At 40.2% G+C, this 20,624-nt stretch overlaps 1 protein-coding gene across 1 annotated transcript; it reads right to left on the bottom strand.

Moving 5' to 3' along the window:
- Positions 1-1,272: 1,272 nt before the first annotated feature.
- Positions 1,273-9,342, bottom strand: CCKAR (cholecystokinin A receptor). The gene is made up of 5 exons (XM_036764820.1): positions 9,231-9,342; positions 8,266-8,520; positions 5,897-6,158; positions 3,521-3,648; positions 1,273-1,808 (listed from the first exon to the last, which is right to left on the bottom strand). Exons 1-5 carry the CDS (start codon positions 9,340-9,342, stop codon positions 1,273-1,275), a joined length of 1,293 nt encoding a protein of 430 aa, XP_036620715.1.
- Positions 9,343-20,624: the final 11,282 nt, after the last annotated feature.

Below are 20,624 nucleotides of genomic sequence, written 5' to 3'. Positions count from 1 at the left end.
TGTAATACTCAGACCTCCTCACAAAAAAAATCCTTACAGTTAGCACCAGAGCTTAGAATAGTGATATTCAGCAACTTAGTTTTAATTAAATTTGGTAAATTAGAGGGGGGAGAGAATTTCGATTTTCACCACTGACTTTTCAAAGAGACCTCCAACTGTTCTTGGGAAGGATTACAATAAGATTATACTCTAGGAAACTCTAATAGTCATTAATGATCCTTTATTTAGCTATAACGAAGAACAAAGGACATAGTGTGTTTCTTTTGTAAATTCTGTTTATCCATACACAGAGAATTAACAAGTACACAAAACACATGTTAACAGTGTAGATACATAAAGTAGTTTCTGTCTTAGACTCTAATATGCTTGGAGACACTTTTGGTTATTCAATATATTTTGGACCCCCTTGTGTCATGGAGTTTTTTCAGGAAATATAGGAGGTCCCTATGATGGTAGAAAGGTAAAGGAAAGCAAAGGAACCTGTGAATCTCCTACTTCTCTAGGCAGGATATCACTGGGCCGCAGAGTAGCCTATGACACAAAAGTATTGTAAACTAATTATTTCAGCATATATAGTCCCTGCAACTTGTGGCATTTCACAGTCCCAGTATTATGATGACAAAGGATTTGATTCAAAACATTACTTCTCTCTCTCTCTCTCTCTTTCTCTCTCTCTCTCTCTCAATCTCTCTCTTTTTGGGTTTGTTATGGAATCCTGTTTCATAGGCAATGTTCCTTAGGCCTTCAAAATAGCACAGACACAGGACAGAAACCACACAAGACAGAAAGTGACCCAAAGAACTTCCTCTTTGAGCTCCCTGCAACGGTTATCAATACTGGTTCAAAATAAGCTGGGGGCAAGGAGGTATGGTATATAAATGACCTCAGTATGTATTTCCAGGGACTCTGTAACTTTACATTAGAAGACAGAGATAAAGCACAGGATACAAAGACAGGACACATTGCATGGAGACTTTGACATATAGAGAACTGTCCAAGGGATAAGCAGGTTCCACGTCTCCTTTCTATATTTGGACTTAGCAGCAGCAAACATGCCAACCATGTTCAAGTATGATTTCTCATCAATATGTTTTCTTCCTTTTTCATTGGTAGTTTTAATTGAAGCAATCCTCTGCCTTCAAATTGTCTTCAAAAGTGAGTAATATAGCAAACCAAGTGCTATTCCTTCTATGGATCCTTGATAAGATGAGCTGACTGCAAATACAATCCTCTCTCTTCTTCTTCCTCCTTTGGTGGCAACATGGGAGCAGATCATGTAGGAGGGACAGAGACGCTCATGTGGCTGTATGAATACCTGGTCAGAGACGCCCCGGTGGTTCTTCCATCTTCCTCTTCACCTACTTCTCCTCTCACTCCTGGAGGGTTTGGACGAGGGCAACAGGAGAAGGTAGACAGGAAGCCCAGGCGGAAGCGTTTGTTCATGAAGCAGTAGATGATGGGGTTCACACAGGCAGAGGTGTAGGAGAGCAAGAGGATGAAGGAGATGGGAGCCCCAGAGAGGAGCAGCTCAGCAGAGGCAGTGTCATAGGCCTTCCAGGCATTGGCGCTGTAGATGGGCATCCAGCAGAGGAAGAACAAGATCACGATAACAATTAGCATTCGGATCACTCGCTTCTTGGCCATCAGGTTGGCAGCTGAGCTGCTGCTCCGGGCTCGGTCAATCTTGACACTGCTGCTGCTGCTGGACAGCTGTTGTAGCTCCAGCTTCTTCCTCTTCTTGGATTTCTGCAGGTAGCAGCCATCGCCATCTTCGTATTTGCTGCTGCTGCCCGTGCTGGATTTCCTCTCTGGGTGTAGAAGCAAGTGCATGTGACTTTCAGGTCTAAACAAGCCATAGCTGAGAGAAAGCTTTGAAAGAGTCTCAGGCATAGCGTAAGTGGCAGAGGCCACATTTACACCAAAGGACTGGACATGGAGCTTTGGGCATGCATGTATATGAGTAAGCACGTATCCCTGTAAAGCCTTCAGATTTGAAGCTATGATTTAGATCTGAGTTATGATTGTAATGATATCTGATGTCAATATTTTTATATGTGCTATTTCATTTGATCGTCACAATACCCTGGATTAAATGGCTTGTCCAAAGTCCTACTGAATACCTTTGAAAACCTGTATGTATAGCATATAGAACATATTGTGTTTATTCAAATTTTCCCATTTCTGTTGATAGCATCACTATCCTTCCTGTCACCCAGATTTACTATCTTGAAATCAACGACAACTCTCCCTTTTTCCTCAATCCTCACATCAACTCACACCAACTCATATCAACAAAAAGTCTTGTCTCTCCTATCTCCACAGCATTGCTGTCATCTGTCCCTTTCTCCGAACTCACGTAGTGTCTACCCTGGTTCAGAATCTCCTCACTTCTTGCTTGAGCTATTGCAAAGGCTGACTGGTTCCCCTGCCTGTAGTCCCTCCCTCCAATCCATCCTTCACCCAGCTGCTGAACTGGCATTTCTGGATTATGAATCAAACCATGTTATCCCTGCACCAAAAATCTTCAATAGTTTTTTATTGCTTCTGGGATAAAATTCAAACTCTTCAGTGTAGCATTTAAAGCTCTTCCCAGTCTAGCTCCCACCCACCACTTGAGTCTTATTGAATATTTTTGTCCTATGTTCTATGTAAAATTGTAAAACATTCCAGTAAAATTGACCCACCGGGTGTCCCCATTTTATGACATTGTATCTACTGCCTCCATGACTTTGCACAAACAATATCTAGAATGCACCCTTTCCTCACCTCTGCCACATAGAATCCCTAGCTTTCTGTGATGTACACTTGAGGTACTACCTTCCACATAAGTCCTTTCTCAAGCCCCCATTCTTAATATTTTCTCTCTTGGAATTATTTCATATTTCTTTGTCTTTAATTGGTACATGTTGTTTCCTCCAATAGGATGTGAACTCTTTGAGGACAAGAACTATTTTCGGTTTGTCTTTGTGTCTTTGTCTTGCATGGTGCTTTGCACATAGCAAGTTCTTAATAAATATTTAGTAAATCGAATTGAATTTGTGGATTAGAATTCAATCCAACAAACAAAGCACCTCTCTATGCAAAAAAAAACAAAAACAAAAAGACAAAACATCAGGTTAAGGTGCTCTGGACTCATAGATGAGTAAGATACAGTTCCCAGTCTCAAGAAAGAGACATCAAAGGTAAAAATGCCCATAATGCTTATGAAAATGTGGTAAGTGCATAGAAGAGGTACAAAGTGAGAGATCAGCCTAGTGATTGACTGGGGGAGATTCGTAGAAGAAGTGTCACCAGAGCTAGGCTTGGGAGGACGGGCATGATGTCAATAGGTGGCCATACTGGGGGTGAGGGAGAAGGCAGAGTGTAGTCGTTTGCAGGGAAACGCATAAACTTAAAGGTGGGAAAAGGTGATCCAGGTTATAGGAAATAAGAGGTTAGCATGTATATGTGTCTGCTTAAGTTAGAGAAAATTCAGAGAATTTTTGTCATTTTTCAAAGTATTTGTATGATTAATACTTACCTCTAGAAGATTTCCTCTGGCTGGCATCAAACTTTATTCCTCGGTATAGTTCCAAAGAGATTAATCCATATGCTACCATCATCACAATACCAGGAATAAGAAAGAGGATGAGAAGCAGGAATGTGTGCCTGGTAAAGTCATAAAGAAGTTCATGAGGGAGAGAATAAAGCAAGGTAGTTACTATTTGATGTTCAGATTTAGCCTCAGATACTTGCTAGCTGTATGACCATGGACAAGTCACTTAACCTCTCTCTGTCTCAGTTTTCTCTTCTGTAAAATGAGGATCTACTTCCCAAGGGCAATGTACCTCCCAGGGCCATTGTGAGGATGAAATGAGATATTTGCAAAGTGCTTGGCCTAGTGCCTGGAACATGATAGGGGCTTAATAAATGCTTGTTAAAATTTTAAAAAAATGTAGGAGTCCAAACACATTTTGTTTCTCTACTATAAGTGGGGCCCTCCTAATATTACTTGCTGTACTTTATACCCATGGCTAATGCCTTGATTGACCAGCATGCTTGGAATGGGGTGTTTTATTTCATAGAACTTTTTTGGTTAATTAAAGGTTAAATAAAACCTTCTTCCCTCCTTTTTTTGACATATGGTACTACAATGTATGAATACAATTTCTTGCCTCAGGAAATACAGGATAATTGACATAAATGAGTCTCTTATTGATAACTAAGGACCTTTCAGGGTGTCAGGATTATCATTCTGAACACTAGTGTTCAGTTTACAAGATTGTTGATGTAGGTAAAGAAGATGTACGTATTAGGGATGAAGCTATACTGATCCCCTCTTTTTTGAAAAATAATCCTCGTATCTTCTTGTTTCTTTTTGTGCCTCTCTCTTAAAACTTAAGTGCCTACTACCTCCCCTTTCTAAACACCCCCGCAACACTCTTGTTCTGTTTAATTGAGTGCTTTGGTTGGTCATATTCTGGTTAATTGAGTTTGATTCTACTTAAGCATTATAACTTAAGCAGTGCAGCCGATGGTCATCATGGTATGTGTTCTGTGTCTTTATGAACCCAAGTGCCTGTTTAAGAATAGGAAAGAAATAAACACTGAGGAGTCTGACCAGGGCTGAATGGAATGGAAGTTATCTCTATTTCTGTAAGAACAAAGGAGCCTTGCCACTGCTGTACTTTGAAATTTATGTTTATAGAAATGTAAAATGTTTATGTATGTTTATGGAAATATGAAATGTTTACTTGAAAAAAGAATGGAACAGTTCAATCAACAGTTAACTTCAGGTTTCAGAACAGCCAGTATTGATTACAGCAATAGGGAAAAATGAACAGGAATATCTCTTGCTTTAATGATCCTGAAGGAATAAACACATCTCATTACTGACTCATAACATTTTTGTTAATTCCTTGTCCAGGAGACCGTACATGCATTTCTTCTCCAGATACAGTCTTTCAAAGAGCCTTCCCCTAGGACTCTCCGGTTGGGTTGAAATAGTTTTGTGGCTATAATATTATGCCCCAAATTTGTCTAATTACAATAGCAATGGTCATTTGTCCCAAACAAGGTGAGAAATCAAATGCCTCATTAGGGAAGTCAGAATGCCTCAGTAGCAATATAATAGTGAAGTTGACTACAAATTTAAACTGAGGGTTTTTAACATAGCTCTTACCTTTCCACAAATCACACACAGCCCCTTTGATCTCTGTTTTCTCATGCATAGGATGGCATACTTGTCAAAGTGATGCTGCCTGAACAAAGCTATGCATTCTCTAAACAAATTGGAATCCTGAAGAACAGCAGGCCTCTCCTTTACAAGTCTGGTCCTTTAAATAACTTGCCATTTGGTATGGTGAGTGAGAGATTGGGACATAAAATTGTCAAGGGCACACGATGGCTTAGCCCTCTCTCTTCAACTGGACAATCACATTTTGATAAGATTCTCCATCAAGCCTTGGAAGCATCCCTGATGTTTATAACATAATGAGTTTTTCCCCAGTGATGTTCAGTTGAGAAGACAGGAACTATGGAGGACTAGGGGTGAGGGAAGAGGAAGAGGATGAGCTTAACTAAGCTTTAAATGTTATCTGAATCTCTAGGGTCCTGATTCTAAAATGCTCTTTGGGAAAGATGCTATGGGGACTGGTCCCTGCTTGATTTTTTCCTTTGATTAGAGACTCTTAGGATCCTAGAGAAGTCATTCAATTCATCTTCCTGACTTTCAGCATAACCACATTTAAACCAGCCCAGAAAGAAACTTGTCTATCCCTTCTCAAAAAACAAAAACACATTTCAGAGGAAGGCAAGCACCCAAACTTGCTTTGGTTCTGCCCTCCCTCCAGTGTTTCCCAAGTACATGTTTTCAACAGTGCGATATGATATGACATCAAACTGTAAAACAACTTACCAGGACTGTTGCATAACATCGCTTGGCAACAGAAAGCGACACATATTAGCTGTCTGGTTGTTATATTTGGTAAAGGGAACCAAGTTGCTGTAAATCGGATATGGCGACATGATAGTAAAGGAGAGACACCAAGTAGCAGTAATAACCTTCAACGCGTGGGACTTCGTCTGCCAGACCCTTGACTGCAGGGGCTTGCAAATCGCACTGTATCTCTCTAGAGATATGGCAACGAGATTGAAAGTGGATACACTGACGGAGATGCCTAGGTGTGGAACAAAGAAGTAGGTTAACTTGCTCCTGAACTTTAGTATCCCCTATACGCTTACATAAAGAATCAAGGGATGGTGTCACAGAAAGCAAAGGAATTTACCTGCAAACACAGAGGACCAAGAGATCATATTTCAAATGTAAGGGACCCCTGCTCATTTTATAGGTGAGGAAACCGATGACTAGAGAGATTAAGTGACGTGTTCAGAATCACACACGGTAAATATCAAGCAAAGATTAAAATCTGGGGCCTCCAGCAGCTTTGAACTGCACTGCAGGGCTTTTTTATATCTCTTCTAAAAGGAAAAATGCCTGCTGAACATTTATCATTCTTTATTTAACTTAGCCTAACTTCCAGTGGGCATGAAGGTAGCCATTAATTAACTACTTAGGGGATGAAATACAGACCAGCAAAGTAAAAGTGGCTTTTGAGCAACAGGAGGAAAAGTTTGTGTGTTTGTTTACCTGGAGATTCTAAATAGATCAAATTTCAAATAATTCTTCTTTTAATTTTAACTATTGAATTTGTAATGGGTTATTAAAGCAAAAATATGTAGCGTGTCTATAGTACTTCGGAATTCTGGGTTCAATCTGTGGTTTGAGTTTGATGTGCTTAAAGGCTCTTAGGTAAGATTAGGTAATGATTTCAAAGTATTGAATGATTCTGCATTTTTTTTAAATGGTTGGGCATAATAAAAAAAAGCTTAAAGAGTTATGGTTTTACATGATTCAACTTTTACTTTAATTCGTTTTTTTCCTCCTGAAAAGCTCTTCGTAATTTAAAATTTGCTGATTTAAAAAAAATTAGCCTAAGGCAACGGAACTCCTTTAAGATATTTGTTTTTGGGAATTGAACTAATACTCACCTTATGAAACCCACTGTGCTCTTACAGGATCCTGTTTTAGAAAGGTGATACAGTTGAGGAAATGGGCTCTAGTCTACAATATAGTCGCATCTTTGTTTCCCTGGTATCTACTGTCCCTGGAGGGACAGCCCACAGGTATGAGCTTCATTTTAATCTTTTTTTTTTTGTGGGTTATACTTAGGTTTACTTGAGCAACGCTATAGTAATAACAATCCCTTATCTTAACACCACACTTTGGAAATATCCCTGATTTAATTACAATTGTTTTTTTCCTGGCTTGCAGGACAGTCATTTATCCTCATTTTGTCAGTGCAGACTTCAGCTCTGTTGATTAGGGCAGAATTAAGGCTTTTAAGATTCCTGTCGTCCCCAAACTCTCTTGGCATGATACAGCACAGCAAAGTTTACAGGTTTGAAGGTACAGTTCCTAGCTTTTTTAATTGAAGAGGCTAGTTGAGGGAGAGAGGGATTGGGAAGCGAATATTAAGCCAAGTCTCTTAAATGTGTTTATTCCAGTTTGAGATAATCCTAACAATAAGCAAAATCAAGGCTGGTTATTGGAACCTCTCAGAATCTCTCACATAATTCTTTTTTGATGGACATGGGCAGGCTCAGACAGCCCACCTTATGGGCAGTTTGGTGTCCTCACTACACTCAGAAGTATATATTTGGCTGTCCAACTAGGCTTGGACAGCTTCTCTTCTTTCTTGGAAAGGTCCCAGAGGATCCAGAAGAATCTGGAAAATGGATTCTGAGAAAGGAACCTGTAAATACACATGTACACATATAAAATGTTTTATACTAATCCCCTCTTCAAAAAAACCCAAACAGACCTATGATTTAAGTATTGAATAGATAGACATACAGTTAAAAAGACACTTCTCTTGAAAGATATGGAGCAACAAAGAGCTGTAGGGAGTCTTTGGGTGCTGTTATTGTTGTTTTGAGAAAATAGAAAGAAGAGTAAAATGAGTGTTTTCCACTTTCATTTGTTTAATTATTTCTATTTTCAGTGAATAGGATGGGCATACTGCAAGGTCTTAAAAGTCCTTCCTTCCTTCCCCTGTACTCATATATTCCCAGGCAGCTAGTATTCAAACAGCTGCCTAGATGACTCCTGTCCTCTTGAATCTTTTTTTTTTTCCCTTGGGCAACCAGCTTTTCTCTAAAACTGGCCAAGAGCAATGTGATAGTGTTTAGGGTGAACTAATGAAATGTTGATATAAAGCCACTTACCCATGAAATAAGAGGTGGTCTTGCAGACAGCACTCCCAAAAATAAAATCCTTGAGCAGGTGAGGAATGAGATTGAATGGCATACAGAAGAGACAAAGCATGAGATCGCTGACAGCCAGGGAGAGCAAAAATATGTTAGTGACTGTCCTCATCCTCTTGTTTCGGATCAGTACGGTGATCACCAGGGTGTTCCCCAGGATACTGAGCAGAAATATCAGGGAATATAAGAGAATCTGCACCGCTGGCTGCCAATTTACTGTATCACAATAGAGAAGCAAAGCCATCAAAGATTATAAGAACAGGAAGGACATCAAAACAGGACTTTGTACCCCAAGTGAGTCCAGACTTTCTATTTCCTGCTTGGTTTTTTTTTGGAGGGAGATTAATTCAGTAAATCACTGAACCAATGCATTTATCCTTATACTTCTAACACTTTTTTGAAAACTAACCAGAGAAAGCTCAGGGATGAGCTTGGATACAAAAGGTTCTTTTGGGAGAGTATCATTTTGGGAAGCACTTCTCAGGAATGAGCCATCTCAAATGAACAGTGCTGGCATTTTGTTTCCAGCTTCCTGAGCATTATTTACCATGCATCATTTCTTCATACCATGCTTAGGTAAAGAAAATCAGACTGCTAATGTGGAACAGAATAATTTCTTTAAGCTTGTAACTTTAAGCATTTACATATTCTCAGTCTTGCCAGTTTTTTATACTCCTTCTATAGCCCCCACCCAATTTTCTCTCCCTGAAATCATGGACATTAATCTACAACTCTTCCATCTAGAAAAGCAACAAATTATGGATATTTGGCTTGTCTGTTTCTCTTCCAACCTTCTAACAAAAAATTACAATTTGAAAAGACTTTACCTAGCCTAGTCTTAAAGTATCCTTATTATCCTTTTATTCCTGGGCCGATAATTTCCCCCTCCAAATTAATATTCCTGAAAACAGTTCTTTGGTACTTACCTTTGGAAGGACGAGGTGGATCCAAGCAGAAAAATGTCTCATTTTCAAGTCCAAGTTCACAGGGAGGAGTAATATTACTGCCATTCATAAATAGACTGTCAACTATATCCATTCTTTCCTCTCTCCAGCTTACCTGTCTTCTAAGAGGAATTAAGAATGGGTGCAGAATTACTCTCTATTCATTCCTATAATGATCAAAAATTCTTCCCAAATAAAATCTGCCTGGAAAAGGCAGAGATGAATTAATTTCCAGGTAAGCGCCTTCTCAGCCATTCCTAATGGTTATTCAGTTCAGGCTGAGAAACATTTGTACTAGTGTCAGAGGAGGCAGACATGTGAAAGCACAGCTTGCACGCTCTACCTTCTCGATACTCCTCCTCCCTATTCCAGGGGCTAGTCTTAGGGTTATAAGCACACTAGCTACTGATTGCAAAGTTAACCCTTTCTGGGGTGATGGTGATTGCTCATAAATATGCACCCATGCATGCACAAACACACTCATACACACACATCAATACAGTTAAGTACCTCTGTGTGTGTGCGAACCTGCTTTTGTCTCAGGCAATGAACAGAATCAACCCCAACTAGGATATTTCAGACAGGAACAATTAACAAGGTAATAGATACTATAATGCAGACCATCAGAAACAAAGGACATTGAGCAGCTACATGTCTAGCTCCTCATACAGAAGCAATTAGTGCCTTTTAGCTTTGGAATACTGCCCAGTTGTGTTCGGATATAACTGTATGGCTGGTTAAATTGCTGGAACCCACAGTGTTAGCCCTTGGGGACTACGCCCTTGTTAACCTGAAAGTTCTCTCTGGGAGACCAGAGTCTACATTTCTCTATGTACACAGGGTCTCTTGCTGCAACAGGCTGTCAGGTGTGAGAAAATTCCTACTTTGTAGTCTCTTTGTGAAAAATGCTTTTGTTTTAATATAGTACTACCCTGTGATATAAGGACAACCAGAAGTCATTTCCAGATGATTTCTTCAGCTTGGAAAAGCAAATCAATGCGACACAGGCTTTTGCAGTCTACAATTTGTTTGCCCAGAGCCCTCTTTGGTGACTTGACTAAACATAAAATCGTTTCGTTTCCTTTTTTGGCTCATTTTAGGTTAAACAAGTTGTTATTATATCTATGTTTTGACCATGTCATGCATACAAGAAGGAGCTGTTATTTAAAGGAATTCAGGGATTTAGTACCTAAGTCCTAGAGAATTGCTTGGGACACATGAAGGTTAAGTGACTTGTCTAGAGTTACACGGATAGGAAGAGTCCAAGGCAGGAAGCTGGCTCTGGTCTTCTTCACTTCAAATTCGTCACTATTTTCATTAAACCACACGATCTCCATCCATGTTCTTGAACTATTATGCTTTTTTTTTAAAAACCAGACCTGTGATTTCATTGAATTTTAGAAAAGGAAGCTCGTACCAGCACAGATCATCAGCTATTATACAATTGATTGTATTAGAGACTTGCCTAGAAGCACTGACAGTGTAGGGGAATTGTCCAGGGTCATATGCTAGCATATTTCAGAAGATGGCTCCAACCCGTAGGGCTGACTCTGTACCATACCACTTCATACATACTACTGAGTAAATCAGGGAGGTGCTTTGGGATCACCAATCCAGCTAGTACCTTTACTAGGAAGGCAAAAGAGGAAGAGGAAGATGAATATATCCTCATCTGACAAAGGGGAAAATGGAGTAGCTACTTTTTCTTTGAAACCACGGAAACTTCATGTTGGAATAGCTTAGTCTCTGTTTCTCCAGCACAGAGCCGTTCTTGTGTAGGTTATCCTGTTTAGGAATATGCTTGTTGTTGCTGTATCTTTTCCCTACTGCTGAAGTCATTGTCACCGCTGTATGTCACTGTTACAAGTCAACCACAATGTATACATCCATTGACTAGGGCATTCAAATTTAGATTTTAATTTATACTTTTGGGGTATCCACATTTGGATTTTGTTTTACTATTTGGGGGGCATGAAAGATGGGATTTTAATGTATATTCATCATTCAGTTTGACCCTCCTAGTGCTGTTGTGACCAGCAGATATAGCCAAAGGCAAGAACATATTCTTCACCCTGCTGCCTGAGCAGCTTGTGGATGCACGAGGAATTCATTGACCAACTTAGATTGTTTTCAGAACCGTGCACAGAAGATAGAAGCAAGGAAAGGTCACCGAGGATGAATAAAGAAGGGCAACATGGTCCTGTAATAAAAGCATCAGCAATACTAAAGCCCAAAACAAGCTAAGGCTTGTGTTGAATACTAAGGACAACAAAAAGAGATTTTTGAAAAAGTAGATTTTGTTTTTTACATTAGCTACATTCCCTGTATATTCCTCCTCTTCTCTCCCTTCCAGAGGCCCATCCCTTACAACTATAAATTTTTTGAAAGAGGAAAAAAAAACCCAATTTCATGAAACCAAGCAATTCATTGAAAACAAAATCTGATGTTATAGGCAATGTTTCACAACTTTGGGCTCCCCATTTCTGTAAATACAGATGCAGCATTCCTTAATTACCACTGATTTCTATGGCAATTATTGAAGGGAGCAGCAAACTGATCAAGGCATATAATACATGTCTTTTCTCCATTTTTAACCAGTTCACCATTTATGAACTGTGCTTCCAATAAATGTGGTATTTTCTATTTGTTGCAAATATGATAATGTTAAAAGATAATTCCATATTGCTTACTCAGTCGTAATGATCTTAGTAACTCCTTTAGAGCAGGGGAAGATGTCTTATATCTCTTTCTTGGGGCTGCCCTTGGTCTTTCTAACTTCTATAACATTTGATGTCAATTGTTTTGTGGTTGTAGTTCTTTCATTTTATATTATTTTAGTCAAAAACATTATTAGAGGCAAATTGGCAGCCCAATGGATACTGGGCCTAGACTCAGAAAGATCTTAGTTAAAATCTGCCCTCAGATACTTACTAACCATATTACCCTGGGCAAGTCACTTAACCACCTGTAAAATGAAGATAATAACAGCACCTACCTCACTCAGTTGTTGTAAGGATCTCATTGATTTCTGCCAGGGTTGGCCCTTAGGAAACTTATGACGAGGTAAAGCTTGTCTGTGGCACTTTCTTACGTCTCCCTTTATACCCTGGTATCCTTGTTTCTTCCTGGCAACAGGGCCTTGTTCTTAGTTAGGTTTCAAGTATTCCTTGATAAAATGAAGGTTGGCACCAGCCCTGAAATTATAACATGTAGGTAACCACTTAGTCTAATACTCTGTAAGGCCAATCCTGATCCCTGCTTTGGGAAGAGCTGGAATTCTGCAGGAAAAGAAGGTTTCTAGGGGACTAGATGAGGCTGGACTGGCAAACACCTCTAGGTCACTAAAAACATGAGGTGTAACTACATTATTGCTTTTGGAAATAAGGAAACTCATATCTTATCATGGCCCTTTTAGAAGTATGTGCCTGGCCAGCATCTGTGGACATCCCATGTTTCCATTTGCTATTTTGGGATTACAAGAACAACTTAATCCATTAAGCAGTCTAAAAGTGAAGGCAATTGGGAAATACAAGTGCCCTGAAATTTTTAAGCACCAGAATACTGATTTGGCCTAATTAATGAGAAGAGTGGGGCTAATACTTCACTCTTAATCTCAAGCTCTTCTGGCTCTCCCTATATCTCTATAAATTAAAGAGATAACATCAGATTAGATTTTGTTAATGTTTATGATTTCCACATCTGTCACTAATGAAAATTTAGGGCTTACAATCAGATGATCTTAATCAACCAATCAATGAACAGACATTTATTAAGCACCTGATTTGGACCAGAAACTGGTCTGTTCTGGGAATATAAAAACACAGGAGAAGGGTTTGTTCCTGCCCTGGAGGAGCTAACATGCTAAGTGAATGACTACATATGCACATTTAAAGCTATATGCAAAACAGATAGATGGTAACCTGATGGAGGGTGTGGGAGTTGGGGGAAGGGAGAGGCACTGGCAGGTGGGGGGAACAGGAAAGGGTCCATGCAGAATATGGCATTTGAGATTAATCTAGAAGAAAAACTAGGGATTCTAGGAAGCAGGATGAGGAGGGAGTATATTCTAGGCGTGAAGGATGATAGAGCTGTCATTTGTGACAAACGGCAAGAAGGTTGGTTTGACTGGCCCATAGAGTACATACAGGAGCATAATTAATCCATCAAAAAAAGCATTTATTAAGTGCTTGCTGTATGTGAGACTCTGTGCTAGGTGCTGGGTGTTGTACAACAAACCTTTCTAGATAGGATGAGACCAAGTTATGCAAATCTTTAAGTGCCATAAAAAGAAATTTTATTTGTGCCTAGAGGTAATAGGGAGCCATTGGAGTTTACTCAGTGTAAGAGTAACATGGCCGGACTTGCATTTTAAGAAAATCACTTTGGCAATTGTACAGAGGATGGATTGGAATTGGGAGACACTTGAGGAAAGGAGACCAATCAATTAATCAACCAGTTTAGAGAATATTGCAATAAATACAGGTGAGAGGTGTTGAAGACCTGAATGAGGGTGGTATCTATGTGAATGAAGAGGAGGCACATGTAGAAGCAGAAATGACAAGATTGGCAACTAGTGGAATATGTGGAATGAGTGAGAACTCAGAGTGAGGAACTGAAGACGATGCCAAAGTTGTAAAGCCTAGGTGACTGGAAGGATGGTGGTGCCCTCAACAGAAAAAGAGGAAGCTTGGGAGAAGAGTGTGCTTAGGTGGATGACAGTGTTTGAAACATCAAATAAGCAATGGAAGGTGCAGGACAAGAGTTAAGAGGGAGACTATAGGAAGGGAATGCGTTTTTTTATTGTAGGTGGAGTGGGATAGCTGGACACAGTTTAGATGATTCCAATTTTGTTGGCAATATCTAAAGCATCATAGTCTGAAGCAAGGCGAACATAGGCCTTCCTCTCTCTATCAGACCGGATCAGTGTGTTGACCTTGACCACGTCCATGGCATACAGCTTAATTACCGCCTGCTTGATCTGATGCTTGTTGGCCTTGACATCCACAATGAAGACTAGGGTGTTGTTGTCCTCAATCTTCTTCACAGCAGACTCAATGGTCAAGGGGAACTTAATGATGGCATAGTGATCAAGCTTGTTTCTCTGAGGGGCACTTTTCTGAGGGTATTTGGGCTGCCTTAGGAATCTTAGTGTCTTGGGTTGCCGAAAGGTGGGGGATGTTCAGATATTCTTCTTTTTGTGGCTATGGACACCTTTCAACACCACCTTCTTAGCCTTCAAGGCCTTGGACTTGGCTTCTGTCTTGGGTGGGGGGGGGGTGGACAACAGCTTCCTTCTTCACCTTCAGTGCCATCTTGGGAGAAAGGGAGGGAATGCATTTATGAAGTACCTATTGTGTGTCAAGTTCTGTGTTTGTGCTTTAAGATTGATATCACATTTGATCCTCACAACAACTCTGGGAAGCATATGCTAATATTGTCCTCATCATACAGATGAGGAAAGTGACACAGGCAGAAGTCAAATGACTTGGTCTGAGTCAGCCGGCTAGTAAGTGTCTGAAGCCAGATTTGAACTCAGATCTTCCAAACTCCAGGTCCAGGACCCTATAGAAAGAATTATTAAGCCCAATTTTGCTAATGAAGTCACCAAGTGAGAAAGAGAGAAAGGAGAAGAGAAGAGGGCCTGGGAGAGAACCTTGGGAGTTATATAAATGATGACCTGGTGAAGGAGTCTGAAAAGGAGTGGTTAGACAGGTAAAAGAAGAATGAATAGAAAGGTGACCACAGACAAAAGAGGATATACAGGAGGAGAGGATGGGCAACTTTATCAAGTACCCACCAAAAGATCAAGAATAACAATTGAGAAAAGGACATAAAATTGGCAATCGGTCATTGGTAACTTTGAAGAGAGTAGTTTCAGTTGAGTGATGAAATCAGAAGCCAGACTTCAACGGGTTGAATAGTGAGTGAAAGAAGAGACAGTGGAGGTGGTGAGTATAGACAGCTTTTTCAAAGAGTTGGACTGAAAAAGGGAAGACAGAGAGAGAAGATTTTAGCTTGAAGGGATGGTAGGATGTAAGTGAGGTTGCTTTTTTTAAGGATGTAGGAAAACTTTGTGTTGGTAGGTATCAGGAAAGGAACTAGGAGGGCAAAATTCAAGATGAGAGAGACAGACAGACAAACAGAGACACAAAAAGAGAGGCAGATGGAGGATGAACATGGGGATGATCTTTTGGATTGGGACAGGAAAGGATGGGACCAAAGGTGCATTTAGAGGGTAAGTCTTGGTGAGAAGGGCCACCTTTTCATCTGAGGTTAGAATACAGGGCAGATAAAGTAAAAGAGAATGTATCTTAGGAGATAACCAATAGTTACACATAGACTCATAAGATTTAGGCTTGGAAGGATGACTACATGTCACCAACCCCCTCAATAAAATGTAAGGTCATCTAGAACACAGACTCTTTTTCTTCATATTCTCTGTGCCTACCATAGTGCTTTACACATAGCACCCTTGATAAATGCTTGTTGAGTTGAATAGATTTGAATTTCACAGATGAGAAAAGTGAGACCTAGAGGCTATGTCTTGCCTTAAGTTACACAGTGAGTTAGTTTCAAGCTTGCACTAGAACCCAGGTCTATTGACTCAATTCACTTGTCATGACTGTCCAAGGATCCTTCCTGCCCAATGAAAGAATCCCTTTTGTGACATCTCTGCTAAAATCTTCAGTCTGCTTCTGCGTGTACACTTACAATGATGGGGAACTCATTACTTTATAAGGCAGTCCATTTCATTGTTGATAATCTCTGTTAATGTGCTTCTCCTCAAGCTGAGAAAAAAAAGTCTGTTTATAATTCACAACTACTCTTCTTAGTTCTGCCCTCTAGATCTAGATAAAACAAATCTATTTTCTGTCTTTTACAACATCACTCTTAGGAGAGGAAATTAAAAACATTTCTGATTTTAGTTTATTTTTTTTTAAATCAGTTCTAGTCAGTGTTTCAAAAACCAAATTGTTATTCCAGCAGGGAGATATTTCAATGGAAACGAAATCTGTTTTCATTACAATTTTTAAAAAGCAAATTTACAAAAATTTCTTAATAGAATCTCAACTTAGACCACTACAAGGCATCTTGTTTTCTTGCCTTTTCCCTGTAACATTACTAACAAAAAGTTTCTTAAACAAAACAAAACAAAAAAAGCTCCATTCAAGGATTACTGATAGAACTCAATAAGCTTCCTTTCCTTCCTTCCTTCCTTCCTTCCTTCCATATTCTCTCTCACAAATCCTACCTACCCCTTGTCACTCCAGTACAAATAGATGACTTTTACCCTTCTTTGATCATGTATCTTATTATCATGACAAGCTTCCCTCCTTCTATACTCTTCCTAATGCCTGTAAACTTCTTTACTTGAAGTTCAATTCATCAAGCATTTCTTAGGTTCCAACTATATTCAAAACACTGAGTAAACATGGGCAGAAATGAGCCCTAGCTTGGTATTGTGGACATGCATAAAATAAAACACATAGGATTATAAAGGTGGCCCCAGTTTCACTGATGGCAGTTTCATTGTTGAGAAGCATAAAAAGTCCCTCGTATATGAAGTCTGGGCCTCTCAGAGTTGATGGGTGCCTGAGGCCAAGGGAGATACATTATTGACCAGACACATCTCCAGATGGAGAGGTGGGCGGGTGGGGTGGGGGGAGCTAAGTGCTACTCTGTCCTCGTTGCACATTCTTGTTGTATTGGGGCAAAGCAAACGTCCTTTGTAAAATGTTCAGTGACTTACAAGTGCCTCATTTTGTACCAACATCAAACCTGAACTAGGGGGGTGCTGGTGTTAGAGTTATGCCTACAGTAAAATGAAACCAATCATATTGAAGTACAATCATCAAGATATGAAACAACAACAACACAAGTTCATAAACTCCAGGTTAATTGATCACTAGATAAATTCTAAGGTTCCTTTCAGCTCCAAATATATGATCCTATGAAATATTCCCTACCTGAAAAACATATGGTTTCTCTTACCACTGGGCTAGATAGATAGCCATTTTTCTAATGTGATTTCTTGGGCTTGGAAGAAGGCCCTTCTATACTCCAAAAAATTTTGTAATGGTCACATTCTGCTCTGTAGCACGTATTCAATTGGAAGCTCCTTGAGGGCAAGAACTTGGTCTTTTTCCATCACTATATCCCAAGCTCCTAGCATGGTACCTTAGACCTATGTCGTTGAACTGGATGATCTGTGGGTTCATTTAAGCATCTTTGTTGGTGTTTTCCTTCCCCAGTTCCTTAATCACTTTATCTTAGTTGCTTCATTAAAACTAATTTTATTCTCACTCTCTTCTACTCCTTGATGGCACTGTGATGACTAAAGATAACCAAATCTGAAGTGTCCTATAAATGTTAGTCATTAGCTATGATTAGCTATTATTCATCAAGGGGTTTGCATCACAATTATGCAGTGGGTGAAAGGCTTTGGCCTTGAAGTCAGGGCCAAATCTCTCCTCTGTGGTTATTATATGACCTTGGGCAATATATGACCTTGGGCAGTTCGTTGTGGCCAGGAAAGAAAGGGACTAGAAGATGTCTATTCCTCTGGTTTAAAAGGAAGAAGGGAACATATTAAGTACTATCTATGAACCAGGCATTGTGCTAAGCTCAGAGATGACAAATATAAGCCAAAAGACAGTTCCTGCCCTCAAGGTTTTGATTCAATCAATCAATCAACATTTGTTAAGTGCCTAGAGTGTACCAGGTACTTATTATTCAGTTGTATCTGACTCTTCATGACACTGTGGACCATAATGTCCATGGGGTTTTCTTGGCAAAGATACTGGAGTGGTTTGCCATTTCCTTCTTCAATGGATTAAGGCAAACAGAGGTTAAGTGACTTGCCCAAAGTCACACAGCTAATGTACATCTGAGGCTACATATTTGAGCTCAGGTCTTCCTGACTCCAGTCCTAGCACTATGTCCACTGAGCCTTCTAGCTGCCCCTACAAAAAGAGTCAAAAGACAGTCCCTGACCTCAAGGAGTTCAAAATTTCCTTAGGTCTCCTGGGGGAGCAGGAGAGGGAAAAGAAAGGTAATCAATGTATACTCTGGATGTGGAAAGGGGCTACTACTTATTTCCTTCACACAAAAGAAATGCTAAATACAAAAGGCTCTAAGTGCTTCCTTCAAGTAGCAACGACAGTTGAATAACTAACACTTTCTCTTGCTGAGGTTGAAACTAAAAGATTAAAACGTGAGGTGATTTGCAGGACTACTGTATAAGCATTTTACATTTCAACTGGGCTTGGCATGGTCCAAACAAGCCAGGCCAGGCACTGAGCTTTGCTGCTGTTGGTGGTCATCCTCTCCAAATCAGAAGCTCCTCCTTCCAAAAGTCAGCTCCAGATAAGGGAGCCCTGATCTCCAGCCCTCTCAGACTCAGAAGATTGCCTTCAAGACTGGTCTACCTCCGGAGCTCTATTCAATCACTTTTGCTTAAGGAAGGAAACACCAAGCATGAAAAGCAGTCTGGGCCCTGAGTCTCAGCTGCAACTAAACTAACACATGTGCTTTTTAGCTGCTAAAAAGGTCTTTATTCTTGTTGGATGGGAGAAAAAAATCAAATATCCTCTCACTCCTTCCTCCATCGTAGGAAGCCCAGGGAGAGAGAACTACTTGCCACATGTTCCGGAGACAGAAAGGAAAACAAACAAACAAACAAGCAGGAAACTGTCTTTTTAAACTGATTAAGCCCCTCCCCCACCACTCTATGGGTCTAAGGGACCAATAAAGGGATCACTTTATCATCCTAACGAAGCTGAGTTATTCAGGGCTGAGCCAGAACACTTGGCCATCCAGAAGCAAGGAGGGTGATTCTGCACGTGTTCCATGGGATGACCCCCTGTAGGCCCATTCTCCCCTATGCTCCATGTTCTACAGCCCCTGTCACAGAATTGTGCAGATAAAAAAAAAGAGCAAAACCTTTTGTAGTCATGGAATGCTGTATGAGAGACAATGTAGTGTACAGTCAAGAAGACCTAGGTTCACGTTCTACCTCTATACTAGCCATGGGCAAGCCACTTGAACTCTCGATGCCCCCCAGGAAACTCTCCAAAACTACCAGTTCCAATCAAGTTGCCAACATGCATTAATTGGTAGATGGAGTTTCCCAAATTAATAAAATCATGAAAAAGTGTTGTATAAATGTCAGCTGTCATGATGATGATGATATACATACATTAGTATCTTACTAGATTTACTTCTTCTTTGATGAATTTAAAAATAAAGGGAATAAATAAGAAGAGGCATTATTTTCTATCTAGTGAAATCTTGGAACAGTGCTGATCCAGATTTCGTGTTACTTTGGTGGTCCATGCTCTTCAGCTTCTAATGAAGTCCATGGTATAGTTTGACACAACATTGTGGATGGGAATGAACTGCAGAAAATACACTGCTGGTATATGCCCGTTGAAAGCTGTTCCTTCAGACAATCCCCGCCTGGCCAATGACTCTGCCCACTCTGTTCTTTCCCCTCTCCAGTCCTGTCCCTCGGTAGTGAGCTCGCTGCTGTTACTGGGCTACAGGGTTTTTCATTTCTGGGTCCAAATTGCCTATTAGTTTCACGTCTCTGAAGCTCTCTCATATTGCTGCTCGTTCTGGAGTTAACAGCTTTAATTAAATTGGATGTCTCTTTCTTTCCACAGCATAAGCCTAACTTCTACTTTCTCAAGTTAATGGAAAGCCATGAACACAAGAGTGTTTTGTGTGTGTGTGTGTGTGTGTGTGTGTGTGTGTGTGTGTAATGAACCATATGGAGTGCTCTATATAAAATTTTGTGGGGAAGAGCTCAGAATTTGCTCATATGGTAGTCATCTCTATGTTGAATGCAGCTACAGAGCTGAGAACAGAGGTCATAAGATTTAGAAAGAAGTCATCCAGTCTGATGCCCTCACTTGGCGGAGGTAGCACCAGGGCCCCCAGAAACATTTACTAAGTTCAAGGCACTTTAAGGGTCAATATCCACTCAAAATCGTAGCTCATGGAGACTAACCAGAGTGTTTACTTTCACAAGGCTAGAGGACACATTAGTTCTAAGCAAATAACATTAATCAAACAGCTTAGCAAATTAAGTGACAAGAAAACATCCTTTATACACACACAGGGTAGTGAGGGCACATAAGCATGACAAAGGGCACATGTGTAGAAAACATGTTTTTCCAGGGAACATGTATGAAGGGGTATATATGCCAGGAACCACACTCTGGGGCAAGCTGTAGAAAGGGCACCCTTAGTGGAGACCCCAGGACATCATCCCCAAAGCTGCTGTTGGAGAAATTGCTGTGAGTGTCTGGCCGGCATGATAGGGCAGGAGAGAAGCTCATCTCTGTCTGCCATCTCACAACTTCCGATTTTAAC

This window comes from Trichosurus vulpecula, chromosome 6, assembly GCF_011100635.1.
Source record: "Trichosurus vulpecula isolate mTriVul1 chromosome 6, mTriVul1.pri, whole genome shotgun sequence".
NCBI classification, from domain to species: domain Eukaryota; kingdom Metazoa; phylum Chordata; class Mammalia; order Diprotodontia; family Phalangeridae; genus Trichosurus; species Trichosurus vulpecula.
This window is presented reverse-complemented; position numbering and strand designations above follow the sequence as displayed.

What these genes read in the sequence shown, in the direction of transcription:
- CCKAR (XM_036764820.1), bottom strand. Translation starts at nt 9,342, where the DNA reads ATGGATATAGTTGACAGTCTATTTATGAATGGCAGTAATATTACTCCT. An exon ending in GACCACCTCTTATTTCATGG is followed by an intron (nt 6,159 to 8,265) that starts GTAAGTGGCTTT and finishes TTCCACACCTAG; the next exon opens with GCATCTCCGTCAGTGTATCC. An exon ending in GATGTTATGCAACAGTCCTG is followed by an intron (nt 3,649 to 5,896) that starts GTAAGTTGTTTT and finishes TGACTTTACCAG; the next exon opens with GCACACATTCCTGCTTCTCA.